The sequence below is a fragment of the Symsagittifera roscoffensis genome, chromosome 2 (assembly GCF_963678635.1).
Source record: "Symsagittifera roscoffensis chromosome 2, txSymRosc1.1, whole genome shotgun sequence".
In the NCBI taxonomy this organism is placed as follows: Eukaryota; Metazoa; Xenacoelomorpha; order Acoela; family Convolutidae; genus Symsagittifera; species Symsagittifera roscoffensis.
This window is the reverse complement of record NC_087063.1, coordinates 16557765-16570823: the sequence shown is the minus strand read 5'-3', so window position 1 is coordinate 16570823 and position 13059 is coordinate 16557765. Positions and strand designations below refer to the sequence as shown.

At 39.0% G+C, this 13059-nt stretch overlaps 1 protein-coding gene across 1 annotated transcript in view; it reads right to left on the bottom strand.

Annotated features, from left to right (window-relative positions):
* Positions 1 to 13059, bottom strand: part of LOC134839717 (uncharacterized) — a 59768-nt gene extending 46709 nt beyond the window's left edge. Inside the window, exons 1-3 of the mRNA XM_063855339.1 lie at positions 13029 to 13059; positions 11324 to 11478; positions 10187 to 10451 (exon numbers count right to left, since the gene is read on the bottom strand). Coding sequence (XP_063711409.1) covers positions 10187 to 10451; positions 11324 to 11478; positions 13029 to 13059 — 451 coding nt within the window. The remainder of the gene's footprint in view (positions 1 to 10186; positions 10452 to 11323; positions 11479 to 13028) is intronic.

Genomic DNA, 13059 nt, shown 5'->3' with positions numbered 1-13059 from the left:
GACTGCAAGCCAAGACGGTGAAGTTATTTTCCTCATTGACGAAGATAGCAAAGAAGAATCCGCCAACTCTAGCATCCAGATACATAGCGTCGCCAAACGTACTACGAGAAGTTCCGAGCGGTGGAATAATCGACCTGACTATGTCCTCGAGTACTTCTCCAGAGCACGAGGTGCATGTGGTACCGGCGGTAGCAAATAAGCCAGACGCGCAAACGACACAAGAATGCCCAATTGCCGCAGTGCCAATCTCAACAAAGGAGGTGCAGGGTACGAGCCAGGTCTTAGAAAGAAATGACTGTCCAAAATCCTCAGTACCAATAACAGAGAAAAATAAAACACAAAGCAACTCAGAGGAAGGCCAGCAATGTAAAGTAACAGAAGCGGAGAAGAAGATTACTTCACAGAGTAAGGAATGAAAGACGGATACGAAGATAGGGACAACTTCAGGAGTGGCGTAAAAGAGATCGGAGGAAACCAAAACAGCAGACAATACGAGACCAGAGAAAAGAAGAGAGAAAAAAGGCGGTGACGGAGATAAAGACTCACAGGTCTCGAGCAACTCAAGGTCGTCGGGCAGAAGAAAGCGGCAGACACAGTTCTTTGGAAGCCCACTGAAACATTCAGTCAAGAACATAGAGGAGAAATCGGGGGAGGAAAAACTACAAACGTGTCCAATTTTACCGGGAGATTTTCCGTCGTCATCAGGAAATACACCGTCACCATCACCGAGGAGGAAACTAAGGAGACCAATGTTCGCGATTAATAAGCCGGATCAAGTACAAGTAAAGAAAACTCTCTGATATTTTAAACTTTTAAATTCTTTGATTAAATTGTTTACTGTGAACCTCTGACTGAATTTCATGCGCTGTCTGAAATTTTCGAGAGGGGGAAATGTGGTGGTAGTGAGTTGACCACCTAGGGTAGAGGACGAAAGAATGAACTATGCATCATGTTAGCATCATGTTAGAGATCATTTGGTTAATGCGAAATAGAGACCTGCCAATCATGTCTATTGATATAACAGCTTGGTGGTGCTAAAACCAGGACTCACTCTTCGTTAGCTATTGAAAGATTATAGTTACCTTCTATTCAATGATCTTTACTTTCTTATTTAACTTTACTATTAATTCAACTGTATTATTAGTTCAGTTTTCAGATAAGATTTAGGGAACATCACACATGTAGCAAGTGCAATCAACTTCACTGTTCAAAACTGCTCAACAACCGACAAAAATAGCGCCGGCAGTTCTAAATCAGCTAGCTGTCTTACCAATCAAGCCATCTAGCTACTCGAGAAAAAACAATCGCCTGTAGCAACTCAATAGGTAAGTACCAGTGGCCCTCCAACAACACCATAGATTCATTGGCGTTTACGCTTTTCGGGACCAAACGGAAGGACTGCTCAGTTTTTGGAAACACAGGAAATAAAACACAGTAGGAAAATCCTCTTTGGAGGATTTTTTGATTAGCTTATCATGGACGCAATGATAGCAAATCTCATATTTCACGTTTTTATCATTATTTCGACAGCATTTGCTCTGCAAAACGTTTTAATCAACACGCCATCAACTTCAGTGAAGCAGAAGCCGTCAAACTCGAGAGCATTTGTAGGAAGCACAATCATAGTTTAATCAAAGCACCCTAGCCAACCAAAGCAACAACTCATGCATTGATATTTGAAACCCTCAAACTTCAGACAAAAAAATCAGTTAATGATGCACAAGCAGTGAAGACAACTCTTGGACGGAAATTAGATGGACCAATAAAGTTGGAAAACGGAGAAGACAAGTTTAATTATAAACATCGAGCGGCAGCAATAATTTTACTTGCGCTGGCCAGCGTCAGGCAATCTTAAGCAAAAGTCAGAAGCAAAAGTTATAAATTATAGTAGAACCAGCCGACCCAAATGCAGTAATTAGCAACAAAAACCAATTACAGTCACCTTGCCTGGAGTTTCGAACCATCAAAGATTTCTAACAACCAATGCACACAAATAGTTGCTCCAAAAAAGCAAAAACTGATTAGGCCAGCGACTACAATTGAAGATGCATCAGTCAAACTATCAACAACCGAAAAATTTTGAAACCGGAAAACGAATCCCAGCAGCCAGAGAACTCAGTTCCATTTTGACAACTAGGAAAGATTTTAAAAGAACAGCCACGATAACTACAACTCGGCATTCGCAAAGAGAAGCGCCTTTCGGAACTATTTAAAACTCACTACTTAATGAGGTATATTGTAAAATTGAATGCAAGGACGCGCTCTACAGCTTTGTTTCCTCAGAAACGAAAACGAACCAAGCAGGCTCGTGGTTATCTTCGTAAAATGCCACAAAAAATTTATAGATTGATACGGATAGCTAATGACAGCATTGATTATCGTCATAAAAAAAAACTATCTCAGTTTTGAACTACTACAACGACCCACATCAATGTCAGTTCTTAACAGCAACAACATCAAGTAAATCTACCACAACAACCTTCTACCCCCGAATCTGATTAACAGGACAATTAAACACAAGAACACGTGAAAAAGCAATGAGGTTGATAACCAACCAAAGTCACACTAATAAACTATTCTAAAGCTATAGACCTATGTACAATTACTGTACATAAACTTAAAAGAATAAAACTAATAAAAGGAAGTGTGTGAATTAAGACGTTCTAAAAGGACAAATGACTTTATCTCATATTGACCGATGGTCGTATCTAAATTAGTTAACAGGTATTAATTTAATACCGAAGGTCATTTAAAACAACTAAAACAAATCACAACATTTCCCTTCGGGAAAAAAATAAAACTGCTTACTAACTAACTACCTTTTCCCCCTTCGAGTATGAACAAAATTTTACAAACTGCGCCATGAAGGTAAAAATACAGCAAGCAAAATAGTATCCACAAGTCAGAGAGAATGTACAATGTACAGGGTGAATATACAGAATTTACAAATTTACAAAATAGAACAACTAAATAGACTAAAACTAAGCTAAGTGGTAATCAACAACATGTACATTTAACGTGTACAATTGTACCTACAGATAGCTACTAAAACCGGAGGGTAAGGTATGGAGAAAGATTTTGTTATGAAAATCAATTAAATTTTTCATCAAATTCATCCAGTTTTGCTTTCTTTTCCGAATCGGTTGTCGAGGAAATTTCGCTGCAATTGTCTAACTCGTGCAGTGAATCCTTAATGGTCTGGAGAGCTGAATGCGATCCCGACAAATTTTCATTTAAAAGGGTCGTGATTGGAGAATTTACTGGTCTGACCGAAGGGCATGAATTCTTTGTAGACCAAGTTAGGGTTGTTTCCACAATGAGGGTTTGTCGGGGAGGGGCCTCTGCTAACGGTGTTAGAAAATCCGACGGAGAGAAAATCGTCAAAGTTGCCCTAGATTTGCCGGGAGAGGTAGTAAATGAAGAAAGTGACGTCCCTGTGTCGTCTTTTTCCAGGACCACGTCGATAAAGCGACGATTTTCGTAAAATTGTGGAGGTCCCACATTTCTGCGTGGTCTTGAATGCCGTTGTTGGGTAGTTGGGTTGGCTGTGGTTTCCGGAATGCTGCCAATCAAGATAGAGTTGTCTTGTGACCCTTCCACCTCGGCCGAGTCGGGAATGTTGATGATCTCCCGAGGGTCGGTGTGCACTGTCAATTGTGAACTCAAGTGTGGGGAGTCAGCGGTACCTGTAACGCTTAAGCCCTGGTTAGATTCGGATTGGTGGCTCTGCAGTACGTTCTTATTGGTCACGTCGTCGAAGTTATCATCAATTATCCCGTCCCACGAATTTAGGTTTAATGAGCAGGAAGAATCCGAAGAAATTCGGGTGAAGTCTTGAGTAGCCTTGACCTTCGTCGGTGCACCTGTCAACGACATATTTCTGTCTGCTCCTGAGGTGCCTTGTCCAGATTGCCCTGAGGGTGCAATTACTGATTTTTTCGGGGGTGAGAGCTTCCTTTTTCCGGCTAAACTCAAATGAGGGTGAAGTTTGTGCCCGGTGGGTGTTTGGGTCGCAATGATTTTATTAGGACCAGGCAGTATTTTTCCTTTTATAGCCAGATCTGATTTGCGTAAAATGTGGCCGTTGTCGAGGGTTACGGTATGTTCTGATGAGTCAATGATGTCTTTCTTTACCAAGTTACAATACGGATCCCTGTATTTCATCTTAGTAACCCTTCTATATGGATTAACACCCATGGCTGCTTTTCTCTTTGAGAGAGATATTGGAGCTTTTCTGTTGCCCTCTGGGTTTGGATTGGTTGTGACGGTCCTTGCTAGTGGCAGATTGTCTTCTGGGTCCGAAGGGCTGTGCTTTTCCTCATCCAGATACCCATCTTCTGCCCGTCATGGAGTTCCCAGTTGCTGGCCCGTTGTTTGGACATGATATCTTTACCTTTATCTAAGTGATCAATATCGGACAAATGGTTTTTCAACCTAGTGTTCGCCGTTCTATTAAAATGTTTTTCGAAAGGGAAACAGCCGATAGCGGATTGTTTCGAAATTCTCAGATTCCAAATAATTTTCTCGATCGAAGCGTTTAATGGAGGCTTAGGTAATTCGAAGGACATTGCCAGTAACTTCGATTTGATCGTATAACCTAATCTTTCCACTAGCCCTTTGGATCTGTGATTGCCGACTGTACAGTAAATATTTCGATGTTGAATTTTTCACAGAAGTTTTTGAAATCAGAAGATAAAAACATGACGCATGGTCGACTCTAGTTTTTCTTTGGAATCCGTGAAGATGACAGTAGTCGTTCAAGAAGGAAATCACGTTTTTTGCGGGAGTATTGTTTACGATTTTGGCCGAAGGTAACTTTGTAAAGCGGTCAATGCAAAGCAAGATATATTTATTATTTCCCCAGAACACGTCTAACGGACCTGCAAAGTCCAGATTGATTTCTTCATTCGCAAATGTCAAAGTCGGAAGTTTTGAAATGTTGTGGGTACCTAGTAAAACTTTAATGTTCTTACCAGCTTTCAAGCATTGACTACACGATCTCCCGTGAATGTAAATTTCTCTATAAATGTGTGGCCACCACAAGCATTTGGCGAGTGATTTCATCCCAAACTGTCCTGGATGAGTCTCATGGAGCATAGAATTTAAAGTTCCCCTGATAGTGGCTGGGACGACTAGTTTGTTGTCGAGAAAAAGTAAATCATCCTTCACGTGTAAGTCTTTGGCATAGATTTTCATGTAGGCTCCGTGAATATCCCTTGGTCGATTTGTCTTATCGTCTCGATCAAGTCTCACAGCACTTTGTCTTCCCTGGTCATTATTTGTAACAGTTTCCTTGAACAATTTTTTCTGGGCGAATTGGGGAAATAGGTAATTTTAAGTCCGACCTGTACCTTCTTACGTGGTTTGCGTGATCAGGTGAAAGCCGGTCGTCTCGAAATTTGAGGGCAATGTTATGTTCTTCAGGGATAATTAATAGGGGTTTAGTAAATTTGTATATTGGAACGTCTGGCCTTTTTTAGAAGATGGTAAAAATTGTCTGTTTTCGAGGATAAAACGTAAGAGGACTTTGTCCGTAAAGGTAATGCTTTTAAAATTGAATTTCGAATTATCAAGGGGTAGGCAATTTGAGGCACAATTTTTTGTCCGACTATGGTAATTTTGAAAACTATTTATCGACCGAGCGATACAAGATATGATAGCGGCAAAAATCTTGAGATTGAAGTATCCTAAAGAGCTGTTTAAAAGGTTTTGACCAATTACGTCGCTTGAGTTTTTTGTTCCTGACGGGGTTGTATAACGAGAGAGTAAGTATTTACAGCGACCGCCGGCCTATCTACAGTATTTACAGTTGAAAAGTTAGAGTGTGGTCTATTTAATAGCATTTTCTGAATTTTGTCGATTGAAGCGACTACAAATTCATCGTCGTAGTGGGAGATTGGAAGGGCTTTGCCCTAAGAAAGTCTATGTAAAAGATCTGTAAATCCCATATCTTTTCCCGGTAAATGCGATTTTTTGAAATTAAATTGTAAAAGTCTATTCACCCAACGGGTCAATCGACTATGCATCGTTTTATTCCCGTGGTTTGCTGAGAGTGCTGATAGTAACGCTTTATGGTCTGTTACTAATTGGAATTCAGTTACATACAGGTGGTTTCTAAAGTGTTCTGAAGCCCAGACAACTCACAGTAACTCTAATTCATTAGTGGAGTACTTCATTTCATGGTTGTTCAAAAATCTAGATGCAAATGCACTTGTTTTCCACTGGTCTCCTTGTAGTTGTTCTGGGGTCGCACCTAGTCCGTTGTGTGAAGCGTCTGTTTTCAGTTTTATCTTCTCTTTTATATCAAAATGACTGTTTTGTGTTATGTGTTATATTTAAAATTTCTGCTTTTAATTTTTCAAACGCTAATGAGTGATCATTGTCCCATTTGTAAACCGATTTTTTATTCAGTAGAGGACAAAGAGGGGAGCTTAGAGTCATGAAATTAGGAACAAATTTAACAAACTGGTTTATCGAGCCGAAGAACGAGCGTAGTTCGGAAATATTCTTGGGGATTGGCAAGTTTTTTATTAGGTCTGCTTTACCCACCAATGGTCGTACTCCATCGCCGGAGATTCTGAAGCCAAGCCATTCAATTTCTGATTTGAAGAATGGGCATTTCCCCCATTTAACCGCCATATTGTTCTTATCTAAGATTGATTAGAGTTTATACACTATTGCTTTGTGTTCTTCCAAGGATTCCCTCGAAGCTACCAGAATGTCGTCTATGTAACAATTTGTGAAAGGGATACTTTTCATCAGTGAGTCCATGACCCGTTGGAATTCGTTTGGCATGTCCCCCAGTCCGTAAAATCCCGTTAAAAATCGATACGTTCCAGTAGTTTTGCCGCCTACTATAATAAAATTACACTGCTCACTCGTTTGTTTGCATAGTTTGAGTTGGCTGTAAGCATTTTTCAGGTCCAGATTGCTAAACCAAACTCGCCCGTTAGATTTCTCTGAGATTTGGAGGTCCACGTTATCTATAAGTTCGTGAATGTTCGGCATTTGGTATTTAATTTTAAAAATTTGGTCGTTCAATAATTTGGAGTCTACAGACAGCTTGATCGAAGCATCCATCTTCCGAGTAATTAAAATTGGCCTGATCTTCGTCGCATTTTTCTAATTTTATTATTCGGCCTTCAGTCTCCATTCTTTTCAATTCTTCATTCACCCCAGCGAGTAAGTGAAGCAGGACCCTTCTCCCTGTGGATTTTACTGGTTTAAAAGGTGAGTGGAATTGTGTTAATTTTCGATCGTTAGGTATTTTCCCCACTCTAGTGAATAGTTCTTTGAACTCAATAAAGATCTTGTCAGATAAAGACGGTAAGTTTTTGTACTCACTCTCAAGTGGAGGTTGGTTGACCATGCAAATTGGTTGGGGGCATTTTCTCTGCGTCACTTCTATACCCAGTTTGGGCAGGTTGTCATTCCCCAGAACGTTTTGTTCATGTCCGCCAGTTATGAAGAACGGTGTTTCTTTGCTGATCCACCCATTGGATTGCGTCCTAACGATTATCTTTCCTAAGATATTGTTCGTGTCGTCAGTGAATCCACAAACAAGTCTTTTATCCTCTTCTCCACTGGGTGAATTTTCAAGTTCGGATATCTTAGTTTGATTTCGTGTAACACGTTTTGTTTTAAGAAGCTTACGGGACTTGCTGAATCTACTGGTATGTTCATATCTACAATCATATACCAGCCAATGCCTATGTTCAGGAGTTTCTTCGTTTCGAATCCGTTTTTGTCGTAGATGCTTCTCACGCTCAACACTGAAAAATCGTCATCGTCGCTCTGTCCGTACTCGTTCCAAGCATTTATTACATCACACGATTCTTGGTTCTCCGCCCACAAATTTTTCGGAGGGACGTATGTAAAATTCGCGGTATTTACATAAGTATCCATTACAGTATTTACAGTGGGTCTCTTATTACGGTATTTACATAATTTGGCGAAATGTCCTTTATAAATACAATTTTTACAGGTTATGTCCTTCGCTGGGCAGACGTTTAAGTGCCCTTTCGTGAATGCGTTCCCACATTTCATGCATGAATTACTTCGTTCAATGTTCAGGCTTGGTTCCTTCTTGATCTGGTTATGATTGTTAAAAGATTTAAAAGTTGTCCCATTGGTCGACAATTGCGCCATGTTTGTCAATTTTTGGTGATTAAAATATCCCTTTTCGTCAATCAATTTTTGATTAAGTGCTTCCGAAGGGCTTATGGTGGCTAAAAGTAAATTCCTCTGGGTATCTGCAGTTTTCATATGACAGATGAAATTTTCTCTTATCTACTCTGCCTCGTCGGGTTGCTTGTTGTTACACATACTAGCTAGATCCGTCAGGGCTCACCAGAATTGTTCGTTAGATTCACGATCTTTCTGCTTCCGATTTAATAATTTGTATCTTTCAAACGTAGTGTTGGGCGGTTTGTTCACTGTTGCGTCAAGCAAAGTCCAGAACTCTGAGAATGTTATTGCCAATATCTTGACTCTCGGGTTCTTCTGTGAAAAGACTCTTTTTCCTTCGCTCCCTAAGGCTAGAAGTAAAATTGAGCGCAGTTTCTGATCCGCCTCCGTTCGTCTCATTCCATTGAATTTCCTCTTTTCTTCGTTAATTCGCTTTTCTTCGGCAGATTCGTACTGTTTCATCGCGTTTTTGTTCCTCGTCTCTCTGTTGGCTTTTTCCGTGTCCGACTCGCTACCTGTTGGTTTTTCCAAAATGGGGATTTGCGTTTCTGGAATCTCTGGCCCATGCAGGCTCTCTTAGTCCAGATTTTCTTTAGCAATAATCGTCAATTGAAATTGGTCGCTCCATTGGGTCCAGGCATGCGGTGGCTCTTAGGTATGATTAGGCCAAAGGGGGAATTCCACGCACGTTCGAATCATTAGACTGCGCCATAATAAACTATTCTAAAGCTATAGACCTATGTACAATTACTGTACATAAACTTAAAAGAATAAAACTAATAAAAGAAAGGAAGTTTGTGAATTAAGACGTGTTAAAAGGACAACTGACTTTGTCTCATATCGACCGATGGTCGTATCTAAATTAATTAACAGGTATTAAATAAATACCGAAGGTCATTTAAAACAACTAAAACAAATCACAACACACATTGCACGAAAATCGGCCAGAGCTAAGCACTAATTGAACATCACGACAATTCTAAGCAAACCCCTGAACATTACAATATGCGAAGATGGGTGGTTAGCTGCTAATCAACAATTTAAACAACAAGCAACCAAGTCATGGTTACTCTCCAACAGCAAAAACTCACAAGCATCATTATCATGATGGAACCCAAAACCGAAATCATCATAACCGCTTGTCATCAACTCAGTCAACAATGATCTGAAACAGCCACAACCGACATCAGCAGTGCCAAAATAGCCAACGCAGAAACCATTCGCTCGAAAAAAAAAACTAAAAAAATATATTCAAAATCAGAGTAGATATATTTCTAAATAACAGAGCACCTTTCTATTATAGTTTTTTTTTAAAAAGTTCAATTGAAAACATGTGTCAAAAAATTTTTTTAAAACCGTAACAGATAACATACCTGCATTTGAAAACAGAAACGGAAATTGATTGGACAAAAATCGACAAAAAAATTGAATCCGAAAAAAAAACATGAAACTTTTTTCTTTGTTTTGTTTGAAAGAAATTGATAACTACCAATTAATAGCTCGGTAGTTACAATTGAATTCTCACAAAGTTGAGCATGACAGCTCGTGTAAACAACTGCACGTATTTTCTAATTTCTTACAATATGTAAGAAAAGTTGTTTATTGGGAAAAAGTCTAGTCCCCGATAAGGATTTGCTCTGGCAAGTGTTAAGCTACTTCAGTATACACTAGTACGTGTCAAAGTCCTCCATATCAGTTTGTTTGGGAGTCATTCAGCTCTTTTCATGAATGAACCAGCTTTTTTCAGTGTTGTTTAGGTGGAATTGCGTTGCTGATTTAGTGCTGATTTAGAGTTGGACTTAATACTAATTAAGAGGTATGAAAGCGCTGAAACAGCAATGAATGCCGACCTATGTTTAGCTTCGGTCCAGTGTATTCACCCCCGCAATGAATCACCCCGCTGATTCATCGCTTTTGATTGGTATAAAAGGGCTGAATTATTGTGAGTAGAAGCGGGTTAATTTGTTCTAGATCTTAAAGAAAATTTTAAAATATTTACCTTCATTTGTGCTTTGTACTTTGTCGAAGGATATTGTTACAGTTTGTAGACTGGGCCATAGCGCCCACTGTAAATTACCAACATATATATATCCTAATCCACTGTTCTCGACCACCTGGAACACGTCCAATGTTACGTCAAAACCCATTATGCTCTTCTGCGTTTCGTAAGCCCTGTCAAAGTTTGGGTCGGGTGGAGTCCAGCGAAAGTACAGATACATGGCCGAGAGCGAGTAGTCGCATTCTGAGATGTGCCACGAAAGATTCTGAAACATAAGCAGGCTCAGCGTCACTCACGACTTCAACTCCTCATTACTCGATAGTTTCTCCGACGTACTATTTTACAACATTTCTGCTGTTCGTAAGTTTTTAAAACTAAATCTTATGTGTTTTTACAAAGATATTTTAACTTGAGGGCGAAAATCACTTTTTTCTCATGACGCTACTTTGAGTTGATTTTCTCAAAAGCTGGCTTCCTGGATGGCAAAAATGTATATTTTCTCATTTTTTTTCCGTTAAAACCAATTTGATCGACCAGAAATTAGCCTGAGAACCAAGTTCTGCTTTCGGGATAAAGTTTTCGTTCGTCAATGATTTTCGAACAGCAAATGGGAGAAAAAATATGCTTTGCTTTCATTCAATGATTAATGTGACGATGTGTATGGTTCCTACAAACTCTGTATACATTTTGCACTATTTTAGACCGAACATATTATATCGTAAATTACCAAAAACTGCATGGCTGTTTCTGATTTTTTAGAAGCTAACTGGGTTATTGCGCTTTGAAGGAAGTCACTTCAAAACAAGCACGCACAAGGGTTTTTTGGTCAGCTTGAATATGATTGGTTACTAGTTACATTATAAATGAATAATAAGCCGGGATGCTAGTCAAGCAATTCTCATTAATAACCATACAGTTTCATAATAGGACCAGGTTCGAGGTCGGGGATTTATGTTGCAACCAATGCAAACCAAACCAGGAGAAAGCTAGTCAAAGAGTACCATATGCAGTACTTTGAATGTATAAAATGTATGGGCCATAAATGGGAATTGTATGAGAAGAACTTTCTATCAACCCAGCTAATTGAATACAAATGCTTGAAGCGAGTAGAGCTTGTCTGGTTCCAGAAAAAAGAACCTGAGATTGCTCGAAACAGTGGCGTTTCTTGAGGTGGTCGTAGATGGTAAATCCTCTGATGGAGGCATTGACGTGTTTGTTGAAGAACTGCAGCATCTCTGAACCCACAATTTCTTGTCCATCGAATACATTCACTGGACTCTCAATCGACTCCACTGTGGTTGCAAAAAACAAAAAAAATAATTACTGAGGAATAACCCCAGAAGAAAAGCAAACACCGAGGATCTTGATTATTTCTCTCTCCTCCTTTTGCAAAAGGCGGAGGGGAAAATAAGTTGCAAGAATTCACATAGTCTAAACTGTTGCATCAGTTCTTCATAGCAATGAAAATTCTTTACAAGCTAACATGAGAGGGAAATATAGTTCCAACTTCGAAAACAGGAAAGTTAGAAACTCCATGAACGATGATAAAAATTTGTCTAAGTACAGCAGTCGCGGATTTAGGGGGAGGATGGGGTTCGGACGCCCGTTTTCTCAGGGATTCGACCCTCTGCCAACCCGAAGAGTCCCCCCTTTGTACTATTTTGAAATATCCATTCTTTGCTATATGCGAAATGTATTATTTAATCGTACTTTAAATAGCGTGTAGGGGGATGACTTACAAACACAAATTGAAAAAACTTTGAAATTAATTGTTTTTTTTTGTAAATTTTATCCATTTTTTCAATGGAGTTTAAAATTCGTTCAAAACAATCGCACTGAAACAAGCAGTCTTGGTTGAACTTTTCGGTCGAACGTTCAGGTCTCAGAATGATGTCTGAAACTCGAGTAGGAGTAGATTTTAAGTCACAATAGTCATAGACAATCAAGTTTGTAGGCAATCGGTTTAAATTTTTGGCCAGATTTCATCACTATGCCTAAAACTTAGCTCACAATTCTCTTGCCAATAGCTTTGACTTAGACTTACTTTACTGGCAGCAGTAGCGTATCTAAAATTTTCCCGGATGTTTTTTGTACCTTTTTTATCGTAACAAATTGATTGTTAATCTCTCTTTGAACTTAACGAACTTTGTCTTTGAGTTAATAGGAGAACATCACTTTGAACATTACTGTGACTTGAATAGAAAAAACTTGGATTTTTTCTTTCTCCATCCTCAGCGAAGCATCAGTTGTATGGTGTAACGAGGGGTTTTACAAGGTTTTGTATGAAGACCCAATATGTTTTTCACGGCCTAATCAGTCTCCATACCAATTTTTGTAGCAATCGGACAATGCGAAAAATAAGTCTACTGGTAAAATTTCGCAGATGGGAGGAAACGAAAAAGAGCCAAAAAACTTGAATTGCATGAATAGTTTTGCGAGAAATGTGGCAAAACTGCCTTTTACACACATTTAAAAAAATTAAAAAGTCGGGAAAAAAAGAACTCTTCCGATAGAATAGGACAAAATGAACTTTTGGATGGTGAAAGTGAAAATCTGCAACATCATATTCATAACTGCTCTGATTGCTCTGAAAGGTTTTCAACAAATGAGTAGCAATACGCATACGCATACTTTCTGTTGAGAGCCATTCTGTATACATGTCATGCCAATATTTGTGCTCGGTATGATTTATCTGCAGACAAGTTTTGACTTTTCATATTACAAATTAAGACAAGTTTTTGAAAACGACGAAATCCGAAAAATATAACTTTGAAAAACTTTTGACTGAAATCAAAATTAAAAAGAAATTTAAAAATGTATTTTTTCCCTCTAATGTTATTACCTTTATCAATATGGGATAATTGAGGCGACAT